Below are 21,689 nucleotides of genomic sequence, written 5' to 3' on the forward strand. Positions count from 1 at the left end.
CTGTACCTGGCTGGTACGTCAATGTTGGAAATGGCATAGAAGTACTTGAGCAGGTTGTTTCTTTGGACGTAGGTCCCTCCAAGAGCTGGTTGCAGAAGCCTGAGGCGCAGGTTGGTGAAGGTGAAGAAGTCTCGCAAATTTTTGCTGCTCTGCAGGTGCGTGTACAAGGTGTCCATATTGAGGAGCTTGGGGCCTGCGAACAGGCGCAGTCGAGCTCCCACCTCAAACACCACGTTCTTCTCCTCCTAAGTGTTAGCATTAGCATGTTAGCTCCTCAGGTATAAATACATTTTCATACTGGGTAGATTTGCATGCAAACATGGAGGTTACTACAAGTGTGTATTTGCGTGTACTTATACTACAAATTCATATATTTCTGTGAAATGTTACTTGTGAATACTTGTGCTACAATTACACGTGTTCTTGTCCCAAGATGACCCTAACTTTACTTTGAGGTTTGGCAACCATAGGTATTGGATCCACATGCGGCTTTAGTGCAGCCCTAGTGGCTCCCTCGAGGTTTTTCAAAAATGTAGTCATGTGGAAAGATATTTGCAGGTAAGGCATACTGCATTTGCAGCAAGTACCCAGTCGGCAAAGAGAAAAAGTGTAATTGCATTACTTCTGGAGAAATTAGACAAGCGCAAAAATAGATTTTTAGAAGTGGATTGCATCTCCAAACTCCACCATTACTGTTAACAGATGGTGAAAATTATGCACATTCCATTTTTTGATTTGTTTTGTCAAATCCTCAAAATAAAAATGACATAAAAGTTTGGATTTCTTTATTGCATTTCTTTAATTTCATCAAAGCAAGGAAACATAATTCATTAATATTGTGAGGAAGTTAAACTTGACGCGGGATCATACAACAGAGCAGTCACGTGATGCAACGTTCTCTACAGAATGCACTGTGAGGAAAATAACATTTAATCATGAATACTCATGATGTATATGTAGCCAAATCAGTCATTTTGATTGTAGGCCAATACAGATTCATACAGCATCATTGCCTTTGTTATGTTTTATTTGTCCAATATGGCTCTTTCAACATTTTGGGTTGCAGACACGTGCCCTACAGTACTCACAGGTATTTGTGTGTACTGTGTGTTACAAATAGGTTTAATTGTGTGCACTTGCAGTAGAAGTACGTCTATTTATGGGTATTTGTGCCACAAATACATGTTGTACTTACAGAATTCAAACCTACCAACTAGCCGGACAAGTAACACAAACTCTGGGACTCCTGACAACCTCCTTAAACTCTGGAAATCCCCAAAAATGATCACTGAGTTTTTTTAAGCATCCATTTGGGAAAAGTACTGTTTCCAATTGAAATGTCTCAAAATTCACACCATCGCTACAGCTACCTCATCTTACTGCCGCATTTGATTCAACTGCACGAGTGCATTGTGAATCAATTGCCACGAAAATGCCAAAGCAATAGAGGCTACCTGTGCAATCGATTCCAAATCGATTGCCACGAAAATGTTGAAGCGATAGAGCCTACCTATGCCATAGGTAGGCTCTACCACTTTAACGTTTTCTTTTTCGTTTTTTTCACAAGGGAAAGAAGTATTATTAAGGCTGACTGAACCACCAGTCCATTGTTTCGAAACAGATCCTATCATTTCCGGGGTTGTTCTAAAGCAAGAGTGTCAAACTCATTTTTTGTCGTGAGCCACATTGTAGTTTTGATTTCATCCGGAGGGCCGTGTTGTCTTCCGACTAGGATGCCAAAATTTATCGATTAATGAATTGACAGCTTTTCCGATTGTGCTGATCGATAGATCCTTTTTGGACATTCAAATTAGTACAAATATTTTGCAATTATTGATTTAAAAAGGGGAAACACAGGAAATATTCCCTACACATCTCTAATCTTCATTTGAATATGATCATAAAACAGAAAGTCGGCCCTCATCATTTACTTTCTCGGCCCGCACAAAATTTTGCGGCGGGCTATTTTTGGCCCGCGTGCCGGCACTTTGACATTGGTACGTTTTATCAATATGACAGATCGGGATGAGCACAAAATGGATGGCAATTTGGATGAAACGTCTAATAAGAAACCCAGACACTCGCAGAAGTTTATTGGTTCATATTCGACAAAATATCGCATGTTGAAGGACCGACATTTGCACAACATCCCAGTGCGAGTTCAGTATAACAAATTGTGGAATTTGACTGTAAAACCCACGTAGAAAGACCACCAAACAAAGATAAACTTATTTTCATTATGCTGTACTTTTTTAATATTTTAATAGTTTGCAAAAATACAATATTTCAACTAATGTAAAAACATGATAATAACAGTTTGATTTCAATTGTCCTACACTATTTTTATACATTTTATATCGATTTTGCGTGAATCGCATTCACTCCGGAAATACTCTGGAAATGGGATAAGGGTACTCCTGAAATGGGGTCGACGGAGGTAGGCAGCTCTGTATAATATAGGCTACCGTGCGTTCAGAAAGGTACGCGCACGTTTGGGAGAGTGTCTGTGTGTGCGATCTTTGCCCCTCTCTGTCTGTCTCTCTATCCGTCTCTTTCCGTTTGTTCTGTTTCCTGTCGCCAGTCGACAGGCAAAGAATAATTAAGGCATAACAAAATGTGCAGGAAAAAGAAAAAACATGATATGCTTAGGACTGTGTGGAAAACAAAAGTGTGAAAAAATGTATTGCTATAACTTCATGTAAGAAAAACTTTGTTTGAGTGGTCACTTCTGGAACGGTAAACACGAAGGTGAGTTAGTTTGTACCAAGAAACAGTAGAATGAGAACTAAAGGGTTTGTGGTCAATATTCTGGTGTGGAGTGGTTAAGTGCTGTGGTGTTTTCCGTGCTTGTGCTGTAAATCACGTGGGGCAGTGTTAAAATCTTTGCAGGCAGCGTAAGCTGTCTCCATTCTGAGCATAAACTGAATGCCAAGGAGGCCCGCGAAGAGACCCTATCAGGGGGCGTGGCGACGTGGCCCTCCCTTTGCCAAAGTGTTAGTGTGAAATGTATTAACACGTTTACTGCCATGCTTCTTGTGTAACGAAAATAATGTTTCAATACGAGTTATCAATGCATCCTTGTCATAGCCCTGCATCCTTGTCATAAAGACTTTGTATGTCACGCAATCTTGTTCTAATAAAACCCGTTGATGCAGAAGAGGGAGTCAGAGATTGGCGGGCGGAAACAGTCAGAGATTCAGCGGAGTCTTACACAGAGGAACTCTGTCTGTTTCTCTCCATGCTCCCCTTCTGCAGAAGCGTCAAAATATCACTCCATCTGTCTTGGTGTGCTTACATGTGTTCGACCTTGTTGAATATTGAGCGTGGACCTGACATTTTCTGGTGCCAAAACCCGGGATTCAAGATCTGTGGCATCGGGACGATGGGGAATCGAGAGGCCAAGAAACTGACGTCAGCCATCCCCCATTGAGGGAAGGGCCCAATAGGGATCGGTTTCCCATCGCCCCGAGATCCAGTGACGAATCTCATCGAACCAGGACAGGCACCTAAGACAGTCAGGCGCTGGTTAAAATTAATTTGTTAAAAAAAATCTAGCATAAGTCCCCGTTTCCCTGAGAGAGTGGGAGGAAATGTCTCCATCCATCGGCGAAAAAGTTGCGTATACCATTCCCTGTGAGTTGAGGAAGCGTTCTCTATAAGTCGGAGAAATACGTACAGGTATACAACGGATCGTGGCTATGCGTCGATCTATCTCCGAGAAAGGCTGTGCCTTTCCAGACGATCCACGAGGTTGGCTGTGCCGTCAGTCTTCCAGAGGAGTGGGGGTCGCACCCCCTGTCAGGGACTTCGAAGATTGTGTTAAAGTAAAGTAAAAGTATAGAAATACGGTGCCAAGAGAGTGAGTAAAACAGAGCTCAATACAAGAAAAATAGAATAATAACTGTGATAGAATGCGTAATCCTCATAGGGGGAATAGATAAAACCGGGAGGTGCGTTGCGACGCACTTATAAAACTCGACAATTGCTGCGCAAAATAAGAAAATAAATGACTAAAGAGGCGACTTAGGCGGATAAATAAGATAACAAAATATGTATTAAAGAGATAATAAATTAAGACAGGACGTCCCTAGAGAGAAACAGCATAAAATACAATAAGACATTTGTAACAAAGTAAGTGACGAGAAAGAAAAAGAACGTGAAGTAAGAGTGTTGAGTCAGGGAGTCCGCTAAGAGTGTTGAGTCAGGGAGTCTGCTAAGAGTGTTGAGTCAGGGACTCCGCTAAGAGTGTTGAGTCAGGGACTCCGCTAAGAGACAAAGTCAGGGACTTGTGGTCTTGGTGTGTTAATATTCGAATCAGGGACTCCGCTAAGAGACAACGTCACAGAGACAGAGAGAGAGAGCTGGTTAGAGAAAAAGGGATGAAAAAATTTACAATATTTTGACATATTGGTGACAAATTGTGGGTCCTTTATTAAACACTGAAATTTGTCATTAGGAATTGCCTAGTAGAAGGTTATTTTCTCAAATTTACTTATTGTTGGTTTTAGTTTTAATTGTGGTAACAGTGTGGTACAGAAAATGGCTCTTATCTTAAGTAAACATTGTCTCCTTGGTAAGGGTGAGATGAGTTGGTGTCTGATGTCTGATTTTGAGTGTGCGCGTGAATGGTTGTCTGTCTTTTTGATTGGCTGGCCACCAAGATATAATCAATTGATCAGATATCAAGGTGGAAAAGGATTTAGAAATTTGGAATCGATTTCTGAAATCGCCAATAGCCCTTTTCAGGGATGGTGGCGACAAATTATGGAAAAAATATTTCGTCAAATGAAATTTTTGATGAAAATGCAGCAGCAGTACTCCAAATGTGAAACTTGACGTGGAGGAACAATTAACCTGCTCTGGGAAATGGGGAATTTGCGAGCACTAAGAAGAAAAAAACAAAGACAGTGCACGATATGGAATTCCAAAGATCCATTGATTTAAAGTGATAATGGCACCCAAATTGTGTTAACAAAATAATTGACGGGATTGGCAAAAGGTTCCATATTTCATTATGAAATCACTGCATGTACATAACGAGTTCAACCGGACAACAACATATGAAAATCCTATTTGGTACACCATACAAATCACCATTATTCACTGCACGATTGGAACTGAATGATGAGGCTAATCTGGCTGACTACATAAAAAAAGAAAAAATCTTTAAGGAAACGCATTGAATTTGGGTTAGCAGAAGGAGACTGTGTTTCTCAACAGGAAACGGTGGTGCCAGGAGCCTGGGTGCTCAGCTTACAGTATAAAGAAGAAGCACTAGCACGACCCAAAGTGGGAAGGTCCATACAAAGTGTTGCTGACCAACCAGCAGACATGAAAATAGCCGAGGGGGTTGTGGATCCACCTTTTGCACTGTAAGAAAGTTCTCTCAGTTGAAACGTTTGAGGAGACAGGTGAGATAAACTTTTTGACGTTATAAAACGAAATGGCAAGCACTCCAATATTGATTGTAAAGATTATTGCTCAGCGAGCAATGCCATAAACCATAGGGAACTCTTTTATATTGGTTTTATTGTCTCCATATGAAAAGAAAGAAAGGTGAAAGCGTTTCAATTGAGACTAAACCTTCTTGCAAAGGGTTAAAATAAAAGACCAGAAAAAGAAAAACTACAATGGGAGACGGAAGGAGCCACTCAACGCGAGAACGGCCTCTATGCAGTAGAAAACAAGCAATGCATCCCACGATCATTGTTTGAAGTAATAGCAAAATTGAGCCATGGAAAGTCTCATGTCTCAACAGGGGCGCTGATGGACATGGTACAGTGTGTGTTCCATGCGCCAACAGGTCTAAATACCTACTTTAAATGATGGACATGGAACAGTGTGTGTTCCATGTGCCAACAGGTCTAAATACCTGCTTTAATTATTTTTGTAGGAACTGTTTAACTTTGCAGACATAATGTACAAGGTAACCTCAGGCCCAAACGAGGCCAATGTCCAAAAGGTACCTACCCATTTGAAAGAATACACATGGATTTCATTGAATTATCCAGAAGTCTTGATTGACTCATTCTCTAAAAGGACTGAAATAGTCCCCACAAAATCACTAGACGCATTAACGGTGGCTAAAGCCATTTGTAAAAACATAATCCCAGAACATGGGATCCCCAGAATCATCTGGAGTGACAATGGAGCTCATTTTGTAAACAACATAGTACAACACATGGCAAAACACCTAGGAATAAGTCTGAAAAAACACTGCTCGTATCATCCGCAGAGCGCGGGACTGGTAGAGAGAACAAATGTTACAATAATACTAAGGCTTAAGAAAACCATGGAAGAAAAGATAGTTCATGGAAGACCATTCCAACTTTCCCTATGGGAAGGTGAACCATGGCAAGAGACTAAGGGCGAGGCATATCCACTCACAGAGTGGATGGTAAAAATGTTTAGAGAAAAACTTGTCCAAAGTACATGTAAGCTGCCATTATCCCCTTTGTCTCCCTTACAGGAGGTGGTGAAGCCAGGTGACCAGATCCTGATCCGAGTCATAAAAAGAAAGTCCTGGTCCTCGCCACGCTGGGAAGGCCCATTTGTGGTTCAACTCACCACCCCCACAGCAGTAAAGATCGCTGAAAGGTCGACGTGGATTCACCAATCCCAGGTCAAAGTAGTTTGAGACATAGGTGACTATGAGTAGACTGGAAGTCTGACAGTCCCAAAACCTTTGTCTGTGAAAAACTCGTCTGATGTCTACTCACCTGCCACGAGCACCCCTCACCTAACCATGACCTCCCATAGACTTTGCACCCCCACACAGAAGCCAAAATGAAAGCTGTTGCCACCCTCATCACAGTGACTGTACTGTCAGTGGCTGCCTGGGTGTGGCTGAATGCCCCGCCCACAGAGATTCGAGCTAGAAAGCGGGATGGTGACATATTCCTGTCACAGAGAAAGGTGAAGGTGAGGGAGAGGGAGAGGGAGAGGGAGAGGGAGAGGGAGAGGGAGAGGGAGAGGGAGAGGGAGAGGGAGAGGGAGAGGGAGAGGGAGAGGGAGAGGGAGAGGGAGAGGGAGAGGGAGAGGGAGAGGGAGAGGGAGAGGGAGAGGGAGAGGGAGAGGGAGAGGGAGAGGGAGAGGGAGAGGGAGAGGGAGAGGGAGAGGGAGAGGGAGAGGGAGAGGGAGAGGGAGAGGGAGAGGGAGAGGGAGAGGGAGAGAGAGAGAGAGGGAGGGGTGGACAGGAGAGACTTGGCGGACGGCAACGCGCTTGTCACATGATGTGAACTTTTTATTTACTTAAACAAACTTAGATTACCATACACACACCTAAAAATAAGTTTTATTCTTATGTTACGCTACATTTAAATAACTGAGATGTTAATGTATTCCACCACGGAACTTGTTGCTTCTCCATAAATCAGATCTGTGTTTGTATTTTAAAATTATCGAACCGGCCACGTTTCGCTTTGAAGGGTTCAGAGGGTGGCTTTTTCCAGATGCTTGCTTTGCTTGCAAGTCCATTTAGATTCCGCTGGCTTTTACGCAGACTATCGACTCGGTCGCTTGGATACTTGCCCACCCGGTGGCTGCATCGAGAACCATGCCTGTATCTCAAATTTGTCTCGTATCTCAAGGCAAAAATTAGCTCGGAATTTTCTTCTTAGCTCAAATTTCTCATATGTTGGGACACTCGTATATCATGGTAACACCAGTGGCGGGCCGTCAGGGCCTTCTAGGCCTTCTCTGCTGGCCTAAGAAATATCTGAATCAAATATTATATTTTGTCCATCAATACTTATGAAATAATTCCAAATTGTCTGTTAGCTTCCTTTCATTGCTTTTCCCCCTAGTTGCACTGCATCCAGATGTGTTTTCATATTGAAGCATTTAACCAATCACATTTCAGCCATTATTTGTTGCCAGGGTCAGAAATCTGCCTCAAGGCCTTCACAATCAGTTCTGCAGGCTCTGCTGCATTAAACAAGCGTCGATTAGACTGTTGCTTTAACCAATCAGATTTCGAGTTGGCAATACCACAATGCCTTGTCGCAGGCGTAGGGATACGTCATCGCTTTCACCAAAACTATGATTGGCTAGTGATTAGCCAGAGCTCGACTTTCAGCATTAGCTTCAATGGCAATAGAAAAGAAGGAAGAAAGAAAGGAGGATGGATATTGTGTATAGTTAAAAAGGATTTTTGGTGAGTAAAATATGGCTATATTCCTAAATAATATTTCAATTTGTTTCAATCGCTGTCTTTTCCCGGGAAAATCACCCCTCAGCCCGGTTGCAATGTCTGAAAAGCTCCAGTATTTGTATTTAATCATTAAATGCTGCTAGGAAGTGGATTTTATCCGTTGAAGGCGCTACGAGAAAATGCACGGACCGCCACTGGGTAACACGTATGTTTGACTTGCAAATGTGGCCCGGGTATTTGCTTTTAAACCAGTTGTTCTTAACAAGGTAGCATTATTATAAAACAGTTATTGACCCTAAGTGAGGGGGACAGTCTAATTGTCCGGACAAGCTAGCCACAGGAGAGAACACACTTTAAGAAAGCTTGTCCTAAACTGAAACACCCACTGATGTACAGGTTAACACCCACTTTTGCCTGCTCGGAAAGGATTTAAAAACGGAGTCAGATACCAGAGGTTGTCGTTCATGCAATAAAGTCACATCGGTGTGAGAACCGACCCCGGGTCTCAGTTAGTCCTTTATGTCTCTGTCTGTCTTCCAAAAATCCCCCAGAACAGAAAAAGAGCACGCAGTGTTGTAGATATGAGGTCAAAAACAAACCACGCTAATATATATATATATATATATATATATATATATATATATATATATATATATATATATATATATATATTCTATATCTCCAAATACCTTAACGCCTAACCATCTGGAGTAGCGCTCAGTGCAGATGACCCGGGTCACGTTGCTGGGCGCCAAGTCAGACACCTGCTTTGGCTGCATACCGAAGGTCTCCATGCAGTCTTCGGCGTAGAACTGGTACGGCTGCCACGTAAGGCCTGCTCATATGAGGAAAAAATGAAATTCAGGATAAGACCGCGGCAATTAGATTCGACATGATAATGGATGTCACTGGAATAAATAGCAGATACTTTGACTTTAATATTCATTCATTCATTTTCTGAACCGCTTTATCCTCATTAGGGTCGTGGGGGTTGCTGGAGCCTATCCCAACTGATTCCAGGCCAGAGGAGGGGGACACCCTGAATCGGTGGGCAACCAATCGTAGGGCACCAGGAGACGGACAACCATCCTATGGAAGAATGAATCAGCGCACTCTGCTCTTGTCAACTTCAGAGGAAGAACCTGATCTTTAATGCAAGCTCACGTCTTTTTATGGAACCACGAAAACAGGAAACATCTGCAATCCATTGTCATCGTTTTGGCGCATTGTGGGGGCTTACATAAGCGAGTTATACAACAAGTTCATTTTAGCGCATTAGTCATCAATTATATTATGGATTCATTTAGGCATAATTCCACAATATTCCTTCCTGTTGTACTTTTTAACCAATCACACAGTTCCAACGTTCGAGCACATCACACAGTTCAGTTGTTCTGGACTTCCGATGCTTGTCGGTCCCAATGAATGTGGCAGGACCGATGTTTCCACTTTATTGCCACCCAGCGAATTATTGTGCCACTGTAAGATCAGCATCTGGGGTCACCGGTCCCTTTTCTTCCATCACCCGCCGATGATCAGTTCAGTGTCCGCTGGAGGGACCCCAGGTCGGGAAAGTCGTCCCTCGTTGCCTTGGGACACTTGTAGGAGTTGGCCGCTCGCTCCACTTCTTCCCCTTTGCCAGCCTCCTGGACAGACGTTGTCGCCCCTCGCGGTAGTCTGCTGCTCTCATGATGTCCCTCAGTGAATGGTTCATCCCACAGGAAGTCTCCTCTAGATGACTCGACCTGCCGAGCTCGTCTCCGTATGGCTCGTCCCGCCGGGAGACTCTTCCCGGAGGGCTCCAAAGCACTCTCTCACCTTTCCATTCTGCCTGACTACCAATGTCTATTGCCAATTGTGTGCTAGTGTTTACATAATAGGTGTGACCGTGAGTATTATGGTCTTCAACCGACTATACTGGGTAAAATGTGACAAATGAACTGTCATGAGTAGTGTAAACTGTAAGATAACGCTATAATGCACCAAACTGATAATGGTTAAATACTGTTAAATTGCTGAAGTTGTATATGTCTGATAGATGTAGCTGATATGAAGCGGTTGTTTACTATTTGTCGAGTAATATCTGCTTGCTGATCCCACTCAGCAATCTTAGAGGTAAAAAGTCACAGGTGCAGATAATTTGGATTGGATAACTTTATTCATCCCGTATTCGGGAAATTTCATTGTCACAGTAGCAAGAGGGTGAGAATGCAGATACAGGAAAGGCATTTTAGACATAAATAGATAGGTAATAAGTACGTTAATAAATAAATGAATACATGATTAAATATAAAAATAAATAAATAAGCATGTTGCTGAAAAAAATAAGCGACTTATAGTCCAGACGCAGATGAGGTATGGCGAGACTGACATCTAAATTATAAATTGTACATCTGTGTATGCACAGTTGTGGTCAAAAGTTTACATACACTTGTGAAGAACATAATGTCAAGGCTCTCTTGAGTTTCCAGTTATTTCTACAATATACAACATATATATATATATATATATATATATATATATATATATATATATATATATATATAAATATAAATACATATGTTGTATATTGTAGAAATAACTGGAAACTATACTATAGTATACTATACTATATATATATATATATATATATATATATATATATACATATACACAATTTACAATTTAGATGTCAGTCTCGCCATACCTCATAATAATAATAATCGGACATAGGCCCTGTCGTCATTATCAACAACAACAAAAAGCCTACTTGTCATCACACCCAGAAACTGCGTATGACGAAATTGGTGGTGCTTCTCCATAAGCTACGTTTACTCGGCAAAAGACCTAAATAAGTGATAGTTACGGACTTGTAATTGGCATTCTGCTGTTATGGATACAGGTCACTTACCTCTCACTGTCTTTCACTTACCAGCTCCTACTAGCTTAGTCAGCTAGTAGGAGGCAGATCACCACCCAAACATCTTTTCATATGACCTCAGAAGGGAATGTGTGTGTTGTGTTACCGCAAATTTAGAGTTCTGATGGATGTGGGGAAAAAACGTCTGCCAGAGGGCAGCAGCTGGAACAGATTGTGACCAGGGTGGTAAGGGTCCCCTATGATGTTCCTGGCTCTGCTGAGGTAACGAGGGCTGGCAATGTCTTCCAGTGAGGGCAGAGAGCAGCCGACAATCCTCTGGGCAGTGTTAATCACCTTCTGCATGGCCTTTTTGTCTGCCGCCGTGCTTCCAGCGTACCACACTGTGATGCAGTATGCCAGGATGCTCTCTACAGTGGTTCTATAGAAGGTTATCAGAAGCTTGGTGCCCAAGTTGTTCTTCCTAAGTACCCTGAGGAAATGGAGTCATTTCTGAGCCTTCTTCACTACTGCCGTGATGTTTGTAGACCATGAGAGCTTATCCGGGAGGTGGACCCCCAGGAATTTAAAGGACTGGACCCTGTCTACACATACTCAATTTATGAGGAGTGGGGCCAGATCTGTGCCGTGTTTGCGAAAGTCCAGGATTATTTCTGTGGAGTATGGAATGTATTCTTATGCTTTTTATTAGTCAATAGGTTCATTTAGTGTAGTCACTAGGATAGAATTTTGCATGGGCTAGCGGAAATTTCCGTCCGTGACACCTATGAGTTGGGGGCGCATCATCTGCATGTGATAGTATAAAACATGATTAGATCACTGTCCCGCCTTCTGTTTGTACCTATGTCACATGACCTTTGTCAATAAAACTAGTCGACCTGCTGGGGGGATTCAGGGAGTTCAAACTAGTCAGGCTGGAGGATAGACGCGCTCCTGCCGCTGGCTGCTCTGACCCCCTCCTTCAGCTGAAGCTAGATAAAACTCATCATGGCCGACTCTGTGTGCTTCCTCTAATTCGAAGTTATTGAATGTTTATCGATTAGATCCAACATTTTCTGGTGCCTTAGAAACCCGGGAGATTCATTTCTGAATTTTCGGACCGCGGTGGACTGAAAGCCGAGAATACTGACGTCAGCTACTCTTACTTTAAAAGAGAGGGCATTTCGGTTGATCGTGGCCCGTTTGAAGAACGAACCCCCATCGAAAAGGAGGAGGCACAAGAGACGGTAAGGGGCTGTTTAAAATTAAGATTTAGGACAAGTCTGGTGGGAATCCCGTTTTTCCAATCGTGAGAAAGTCGAAGAAAAACGCCTCATAAATCGGGGATAAATGCATATCGTTGGGGAGTATGTATGTCAAAAAAGAAGGTAATACACAAGGTATGCGGCGGACGTACACTTCGGCCATAAGTTACGTTCGTAAGGCAAGCTGGTGACGCGGCTTTAACCTAGGGGGTGAAATAGTCCCTCGGTAAAGGATTTCTGGAGATTGTCAAAAATAAAGCTTCCAAAAATACTGCACCCGATGAGTAAGAAAGCGCTAGCGCTCGATTAAAAAGTATAGTACTACTATTATATAAACCAGAAGCGTTTGTTAAGAACCGGAAGTAGGCCGTGACGCGCTTTAGGACGCGCTCGGTACGCGCTTGGTATGCGCTCGTGAATCGAGAGGATTGAAGAGAATAACGGTTAAAAAGACGACGTAGACGGATAAATAGGATAATCAAAGATAAGTATTAAAGAGATAATAAATTAGATGCAACGTCCCTAAAGAATCGCCGTAAAATATCGCCTTAAATGTATAATAGCGTAACATGTGACCATTGTTTTAAAAAAAAAAAACGTTCAAACAAAGGGACGTGAAGTAAGAAGATGTGGAATTCATGCTGAGAGATTTTCCTGATCATTGAAGAATGAAACTAAAACATGGTTAACATGCTTGTGAAGATTCTGGACAGAAAGGATGAGGAGCTGCTTTAGGTGGTTGTCTTTCCTCAAGAAACTTTCTATCTTCATGGAGAACAAGAATTATATGTTTTTCACAAGTTCAGGTAATAGTCACACATTTCAAAATTGGGGCCCTCCCTATGAAGATCATTGAACATGAGCTCAAGAGGTACGGCCTTTGGCAAGATGAGCTACAAAGGGAGAGAGAAGGGGGAATGAGCACATGTAAGACAGAACAAAGGACGAAAATGGCCGAATAATGTGGAGCCAGGCAAGAAGCCCACTTTACGGCCAGGCCCCCTTCACAGAAGCGGACACCCCTCACCCGACAAGCCAAGCACACCCGGTGCAAACAAAAAGAGGGGGGGGGGCTCGCCCATAGCTCTTACTGCCCATTTCACACCTGGACCCAGGAGAGAGCCCACACCAGCCCAGCCCAAGGCCCCCTCCCCCTGCACAAAGAGAGAGAGGAACCACAGCACGCAAATGCCACTGCAGGTTTGAACCTAAATCACTTGAGTCCGATTGTCTCCCCACGGAGGGGGAGGGAAGGAGAGAGAGACAGAGAGATGACAGTGTTGTAATATATTAGTGACAAATTATGGGTCCTTTATTAAACACTGATATTTATTTATATTAGGAAATGCCTAGTGAAAGGTTATTTTCCCTAAATTGTAATTGAGGTAACAGTGAGCACAGAAAATGGCTCTTATTTTAAATAAAACCGCCTTCTTAGAGCGGATAGGAATTCAGCCAGAGCTTTAACTATTGGTTTTAGATATATGACAGTGATTTGCGATTTAGACTTAAGTATTAAGAATCATCCAAATTATTAATGATATCAAACAAGAGAACAATGCAGAAATGGCATTTATCCAAATTATTAGGTAAATTTAGATAGAATAATTAATTTAGGATAGGCATGATTTCACTGAGATGGAATAAACATCATGGAATACCGTCAGTGCACGGAGGGTATTTCATTGTTTGCCCATCAGCAGGTGGAATATGCTTTGGCGTGGGTCATATTAATGACTATTAGAATATTAATGATATACGAATTGCATTAGCATCAAACAGTTGATGTCAACCAAATGACGTTAACCTATTTCTTTTGAGAATGATTAGGCTGATAAGACAGCAAAATGGAGGTAAGCTGCCAAAAAGCCCAGACGTGGGATGGCGCTCTTCACCAGTGATGAAAAATTGCAGACCACTGATTTCTGAAAATGAGTGTGAACATGAATGATTGTTTGTTTGTCTTTTTGTGTTTCTAATTGGCCGACCACCAAGATATAATCAATCGGTTAGGTATCAAGGTGGAAAATGATTTAGCAAATTGGAATCGATTTCGGAATTCGCCAATAAGCCCGTTCCAGGGATGGCAACGACAAATTATGGAAAAATATTTTGTCCAAGGATTTTTTTAATGGAAAAAGCAGCAGTACTCCAAATGTGAAAATTGAAGTGGAGAAACAAATCTGCTATGCAAAATTTAGGAGCACTGAAAAGACAGTGCTTGATACCAAATTCCAAAGTACTATTGATTTATTGTGATAATGGCATCCAAATTGTGTTAACAGAATAATTGACTGAATTGACAAAAGTTTCCATATTTCGTTCTGGAAAAATATGGAAATCCAATTTAGTGGAATGTACCAAACGCCATTATTAACTACACGATTGGAATTGGAGGATGAGGCTAATCATATGTCTGCATAAAAGAAAAAACTTTAAAGAAACGCATTAATTTTGGGTTGGCAGAGGGAGATTGCATTTCTCAACAGGAAACATGATGAGCAACCCAGGATGAGAGTGCAAATGTTCCTGACCAAACCAGCAGACATGAAAATAGCGGATCCATTTTGTGCTCTGTAAGAAGGTTCTCTCAGTTGAAACGTATGCGGAGGCAGGTAAGATAAACTTTTGACGTAATCAGACAAAATGGCAAGCACTCCAATATTGATTGGAAAGATTATTGCTCGGGGAGCAATGCTATAAGCCATGAGGAACTTTTTATATTGGTTTTATTGTCTCCATATAAAAAAGTGTTTCAATTGAGACTACACCTTCTTACAGATAGTTAAAGTAAACAATTGTGACTAGATCTTCTTACATATTTTTAAAGTAAACAATTAGAGAGAAAAGAGAAACTACAATGGATAGAAATGTAACTAGATTTTAATTTTATGCCTGACTATTGAGAAATATTGATTAAGAAAGTTTTATAGGAGCTGATTGGCAAACTCCAAAGACAATGGAATGTTACATTTGATTAAAAGACTACTAGTTTGGGATATTTTGAATTTCAAACAACTGAGGTTAATATGCAACGCGATACACATTGTTAATTGAATTGGGACTTGATTAGTATGCATTTTAAAAGTAATGGGCTTTAATTGCTCTAAAAGACAGTTATGCTAAAAATGTTGACCCTGACAAACAAGGGGTGGTTACAATTTAGTGGGTTCAATTCTATTCAGAATTATAAATGTGTGCATTTTGTTTTTGGATATTAATTGATGTGAATCTAAACTATTACAGAGAACGGCAAAGCTGTTTTCCTGAGGAGAAAGCAGTCTGGTTTGCTTTTTGTATTTTTCCTATTTTTGGTATGATTAGTTAATTTGTGTAATTGTAGGAAAGGGAAAAAAAACCAAATATAGTTCTTTATCTTAACAAGGAAGCAGTGATCAAAATAGAATATCAGCTAGCATATTTAATTTTGACTGATAAGGCATTTAGATTTTCACAAACTATAGTGATGGAATAAGTAAGATTGTTGTGATTTTTGTTCATTGGGGTATTAAGCCCAACCTAATAGCTGTCTGCAGATGTTGAGTACGTGTTTGAAGACAGCGACAGAGTGCGGCAGCTGGGGAGGCAACGCGGACACTTGCTGCACAGTATGCACAGCAACAAGGGCTGAGCCGATCTCAAGAACAGTCTGCAGACGACCTGTACACAGCTAAAGGCCTACAGTGCCTACCAAAAATGTACTCCAAAATTGAGCCATGGACAATGTCTCAACAGGGGGGAGATATGGACATCGAAATACCTACTTTTAAAATTTTTGTAGGAACTGTTTAATTTGTTACAGATATAATGTGCAAGATGACCTCAGGCCCAAACGAGGCCAATGTCCAAGAGTGTGGGACTGGTAGAGCAAACAAATGGTACGATAAAACCAAGGCTTAAGAAAACCATGGAAGAGATAAAGAAGCCATGGCCAGAACGCCTAACACTGGTCAGAAGGTATATGAAGATAGTGCCAACTAGCTCGAGATTAACACCTTTTTGAGATAGTTCATAGAAGACCATTCCAACTTCCTCTATGGGAAGATGAACCATGACGAGAGACTAAGGAAGGAGAGAAACTTATCCAAAGAACATGTAAGCTGCCGTGATCTTTTTGTCTATCTTGCAGGAGGTGGTGAAGCCAGGTGACTGGATCCTGATCCGAGTCATAAAAGGAAGTCCTGGTTCTCTCCACGATGGGAAGACCCATTCGTGGCCCAACTCACCAACCTCCACAGCAGCAAAGATCGCTGAAAAGTCAAAGTCGATTCAGGTCAAGGTCGTTCGAGACAGGTGACTCTTGAGTAGACTAAGTCGGACGGTGTCAAAACCCTTGTCCGTGAAGAAACTCATCTGACGTCTACTCACCTGCCACGAGCACCCCTCACTTAACCCTGACCTCCCATAGACTTTGCACCTCTATACAGAAGCCACAGTGAAAGCTGTTGCCACCCACATCACAGTGACTGGACTGTCAGTGACTGCACTGTCAGTGACAACCTGGGCGTATCTGAACGCCCCGCCCACAGAGACTCGAGTTGGAAAACAAGTGCAGGAAACGTCCTGCCTCATCACTGGAAAGGCAGAGCCAAGCGGTCCGCTCTTGGATGGGGACCCAACCTACATCAACATCGGGGTTCCCCGCAGTGTACCAGATGAGTATAAGCTCGCTGACCAAATTGCACGTTCATCCCGAACAACACAGCAGCTGACGGGAGTTTAACCAAGGCCCTGGAGGGTCTTCGATCCCTCAACAGCAAGATGAAAGAACAATCTGGAGAACTACTATGAAGAAGACGTGTGGTATCCTGACAACCTGAATTCACTGGGTCTGGACGCCACACTTAAATCTGCAGTGGTGCAGATGAGATGCATTCCTTTTAAGGGGAGTGAACATAATAGTAAGAGATCAAAATCAGTGCAATTCAAACCACATGATGCAATCTGGGGTAGTGATGTTCCTGGTGACCATAAGTTGTGGTCCGCCCCCCCAGAAAATCATACAGTTGCTATTTTCCCAACTTGGGGTGGATAAAGTTATGCTTCGTGTAAAGACATTGAACTGTTACATGAGTGTTTATTAACCAAACTGTCATAGCCCTTAGGGATGTTGCGGGACAGAGGATGGAGGTGTGTGTGCCATGATGGGAGAACACTGCTGCACCTTCATCCCAGACGAAACCAGTCAATGCTGTTTAAATTTGCAACTCCCTCATTTGCGATTTTGTTTCTGTTCTGTATTTTTTCTGTGTGTGTAATCCCCTGTATCAAAGTTATGATTTGAAACACTATCCAGCACACGCTGGTAGCTTACAGTGACATACAGTATCACCGCATGGCAAACCATACTGGAGATTATTGCGCTTTCAAAGTGTGACGAGCCTCAGTTTGTCGAGTCGTCCGGGTAATTGTACTTGTCTTGACTTAAAAAATTGTGTTCGCTCATTAAGAGGGACGCAGAGGAATTTTTCTTGAATGACGCTAAATACCTCGAGTTTTTCGCCTCTGCCTTGACAAGTGATTTTATTATTTTCCATACCCTGTTGAAAGTAACTGTTGATGATATTTGTATTCTAGAACCTGGATAGGAGGGATATAAATTGATGTCTAATGAAAATTCTTTCAAAGTAACTACAGGGGGGAAATGTGGAGTATGGAATGTATTCTTATGCTTTTTATTAGTCAATAGGTTCATTTAGTGTAGTCACTAGGATAGAATTTTGCATGGGCTAGCGGAAATTTCCGTCCGTGACACCTATGAGTTGGGGGCGCATCATCTGCATGTGATAGTATAAAACATGATTAGATCACTGTCCCGCCTTCTGTTTGTACCTATGTCACATGACCTTTGTCAATAAAACTAGTCGACCTGCTGGGGGGATTCAGGGAGTTCAAACTAGTCAGGCTGGAGGATAGACGCGCTCCTGCCGCTGGCTGCTCTGACCCCCTCCTTCAGCTGAAGCTAGATAAAACTCATCATGGCCGACTCTGTGTGCTTCCTCTAATTCGAAGTTATTGAATGTTTATCGATTAGATCCAACAATTTCTTTAGTTTTCGTGGTGTTCAGTGTGAGATTGTTCACCGCGCACCACGAAGACAGTTTGTTGACCTCATCTCTGTAGGCCGACTCGTCCCCTCCTGAGGTGAGTCCGACCACAGTGGTGTCGTCAGCGAATTTGATGATGGCGTTAGACTGGTGGGTGGGTGTACAGTCGTTGAAGGCTGAGCTATAGTCAATGAAGAGCATCCTCACGTAGTTCCCATGGTGTTCCAGGTGGCTCAGGGCTGTATGCTGCGTCTGGACTCGCTGTCCCCATCTCCAAATCATCGGAATTTGGAAACAAATCAGGCTGTTCATATACAAGTTGTGCCAGCTGTGCCAGCTGTGCCTCGGCCACCTTGGTAACCCCAACTGTAGTCATCTGTTTTGCAACAGTTTTCATTAGTAATTTCTTCACATGGGTATCACAAAACAAATCAAAAGGCATACAATTATTGTGGAATTAGGACCAAATGAATCCGGTATGCAGAATAATGTAAGCGATGTCTAATGCCCTAAAATGGACTCGTACAGTTCACTTCTGTCAGCCCCGCGAATCGTGAAAACAGCATCCTAGGAAAGCGGTGCGTGTTCGCCAAATAAGGACGCAGGATTGCAAAGGCGCCCCGCTTGTATCTGCAACACTGCAATCAAGGAAATTTCCCGAATACGGGATGAAATAAAGTTCTATTCTAAAAAATCTAAATTTGATGGGTGCCAGTAGGTTATGGCGGTCAACACTCACGGGTTCAGGGCTCTAACTCGCAACGACAATATTCGGGTCCAGTTAATCCATCAGGTGCGCCGAATATCAGGTATTAGGGGTGCCCAGAGAGCCCTGCAGGGGAAGGTCAGTTGCCAATAGTCACATCTATAACCAAAAATGAACCAGTGATTGATAGGTTCACCAATAGGCATTCCCAAATACACGCACAAATGATGAGAAAAGACAAGACCTTCCGATGTTTGGCAAATTCGTCAAAACAGTGGGATTCTCGTGAACACTTCAAATAATACCAATGACAGCTCTAGTTCAACAAACGGTGAGAGGAGAAACAACCACAATGCCAGTTCTGGTATCAGAGAAGACACCTTTAAATTTGTTGGGAAGATGCGCCTTGTGCAAACTAAATGTAAATAGTTGCTGCAAACCAGAAGGAGTAGTAGATGACAAACCTACAGAAAATTTTCAAATGAATATTCGGCAGCACTGGCAAAAGCATACTGGATAGGTGATATATCTGAACCAGTGCTCCCGGCCATCCAGAAATAGGAAAAGTACATCCTTGCACAAATTCCAAAAGCCACAAGACCGAATACCATTGTACAATGTACTATGATCCGTCATGTAGTGAAACATTTGAAGGAAAATGGGAAACACAAACCATAGACATGCTGGTGCCACTAACCACTGAATATATCATAGTTAAGCAGGAGGGTGCTGCCTTAAATGTTGATTCGAATCCATTTCTTGCGCGATGGTATAATGTACCTAACACTTCACCACACATAACTTTCTTGGTGAATGAAGATCTTATGTCCAGAGATTTGGGACTAATGATGAAAAACGCATCACAGGTAACTTGGAAGGCGACAGAGAATCCATTAATTCTCGTGTCCCCAGATGGGACTAAGATAAAGATTTTGTGCAAAAATTATATGATCTCAAAACCATGAGAAGTGACTGGCTACACCCGATTATTTTACCTGTACATGTCAAACCGACATAATTTGTATGCGTCTGCAGTGCTAATGCAAGAGACGTGCAGTGGTCAGAGAAAACAGCTTATAGCTAATTATAACACGAAGCTGGACAATGTGGTCCAGGGCTGGCCTCCATGCTATCAAGGCTTAGCAGCTGTTAATTATGCATATGAGAAGGCGTAAACAATTACAATGGGGTATCTGTTGGAATTATTTTATATAAGTTATCCTGATTCTGGTATGACTGTCGAAATGTTAGTTAATAGAATTAGTGTCTTGAGCCCTTGGGAAGTTTCACCTTATTCAACAAAGAGGAACTACCCAGGGGGCCGACATCTGTCTGAACTATTGTGTGAAGATTGCAGGATATCGGGAAAGATACTGTAAAGATGTTATCTTGAAGGGGCATATGGTCATGATCAAATAACCTTTTGTAACTGGGAGAGATCTCTCTCTCCTTTGATCAGCTTGAAACTTCCTGTAACTTGGACACTCCCAAAACACAATAAGAGACTTTGCAGGAGGGGACATTTTTCAGAGTGCTTTTGGAGGACTGTCACGAGGACAGTTCCTTGAACCTCTCATTTTTAAATAAAATAACCTCAATTCTTTGTGTTCCTACTTTTTTCAGATTGGTGATACAAATGTCTGGTGTTTAAACCCAACATTTAATTGGTCCTTCGAGCCGGATCCCAAGATACCTAAGGATCCCAGCGGGTGAGCAAGATCCAGAAAAGTCTGTGGCCACAGCATAAAGATCCTTTTCCAGGACTGTTTCTTCCTTACGGGCTGGGGTCCAAAGGTTGAAGGGATACCAAGGACGCAGAGAATCGTGAGTAAATTTTATTTAAAAAAGGAATGAATGAGAAAAAAGGAATGAATGATGAAATCCGTGGCGTGACAGACCCCCTTAGTTGAAAAAGACTAATTAAACTCTGTAAAGGATAGCGGAGTCCTCGTTAAAGAGAAATGAAAACCCTGACAATCCTAGGCCCTATCAGGTAAAAAATTCAAACAACAAACTTCCACAGGCGTACAGAGGTAAAATTCAAACAACAAACTTTCGCAGGCGGACAGACACCCTTAGTTGGAAAAGACTAATTAAATTCTGTAAAGGAAAGCGAAGTCCAGGGTGTATTGAATAAGTAAAATCTGTGACGGATAGTGGAGTTCTGGGTGTATTGAATGAAAAGCGAAAAAAAGGATAGAGTCCTGGTTAAAGAGAAATAAAGAAGCGAACTAAAAAGGAGTGAAAGTGTGTAAAAGTGAGAAAGATATTGTTATACAGTGCCAAGATACTGAAAGAGCTCGATATAAAGGAAAAAAAAAATAGAATAAAACTATAAACGCATGCAAGTAATCTTCATATGAATAGATAAATAAGATATAAGTACGCTGTGACGCGTTCATAAATCTCGATTGTCGAGCAATATAAGACTAGAAACGACTAAGAAATATACTTAGGCGGATAAATAAGATAAGACGATATATATATATATATATATATATATATATATATATATATATATATATATATATATATATTAGGCCTGTTCAAAAACAGTGGCCCTGTTTAGCCCGCTCCTCGTAGAAGGCTCCACATGTAAGCAGGGAGCACGACGAGGGGGGGAAGGGGAATAGATAGAACAAAGAGAAAGAGACAGAGATGTAGGGACAGAAAGAGACAGAGG

General features: G+C 42.0%; 1 protein-coding gene and 1 long non-coding RNA gene across 12 annotated transcripts in view; one reads left to right on the forward strand and one right to left on the reverse strand.

Moving 5' to 3' along the window:
• The window catches only part of LOC144092640 (uncharacterized), a 97,278-nt gene that overhangs the window by 20,724 nt on the left and 54,865 nt on the right, over positions 1-21,689 (reverse strand). For 8 of the 11 annotated variants that reach the window (XM_077625627.1, XM_077625629.1, XM_077625628.1 and 5 more), the window contains 2 exons: positions 8,842-8,987; positions 7-245 (listed from right to left, as the gene is read on the reverse strand). In XM_077625627.1, coding sequence (XP_077481753.1) covers positions 7-245; positions 8,842-8,987 — 385 coding nt within the window. The remainder of the gene's footprint in view (positions 1-6; positions 246-8,841; positions 8,988-21,689) is intronic. The other 3 variants (XM_077625632.1, XM_077625634.1, XM_077625635.1) reach the window with 1 other exon arrangement.
• LOC144092647 (uncharacterized) lies at positions 17,088-18,229 on the forward strand. The gene is made up of 2 exons (XR_013306114.1): positions 17,088-17,154; positions 17,352-18,229. It is a non-coding gene; the product is annotated as an uncharacterized LOC144092647 (long non-coding RNA).

The sequence above is a fragment of the Stigmatopora argus genome, chromosome 18 (assembly GCF_051989625.1).
Source record: "Stigmatopora argus isolate UIUO_Sarg chromosome 18, RoL_Sarg_1.0, whole genome shotgun sequence".
Lineage (NCBI taxonomy): Eukaryota > Metazoa > Chordata > Actinopteri > Syngnathiformes > Syngnathidae > Stigmatopora > Stigmatopora argus.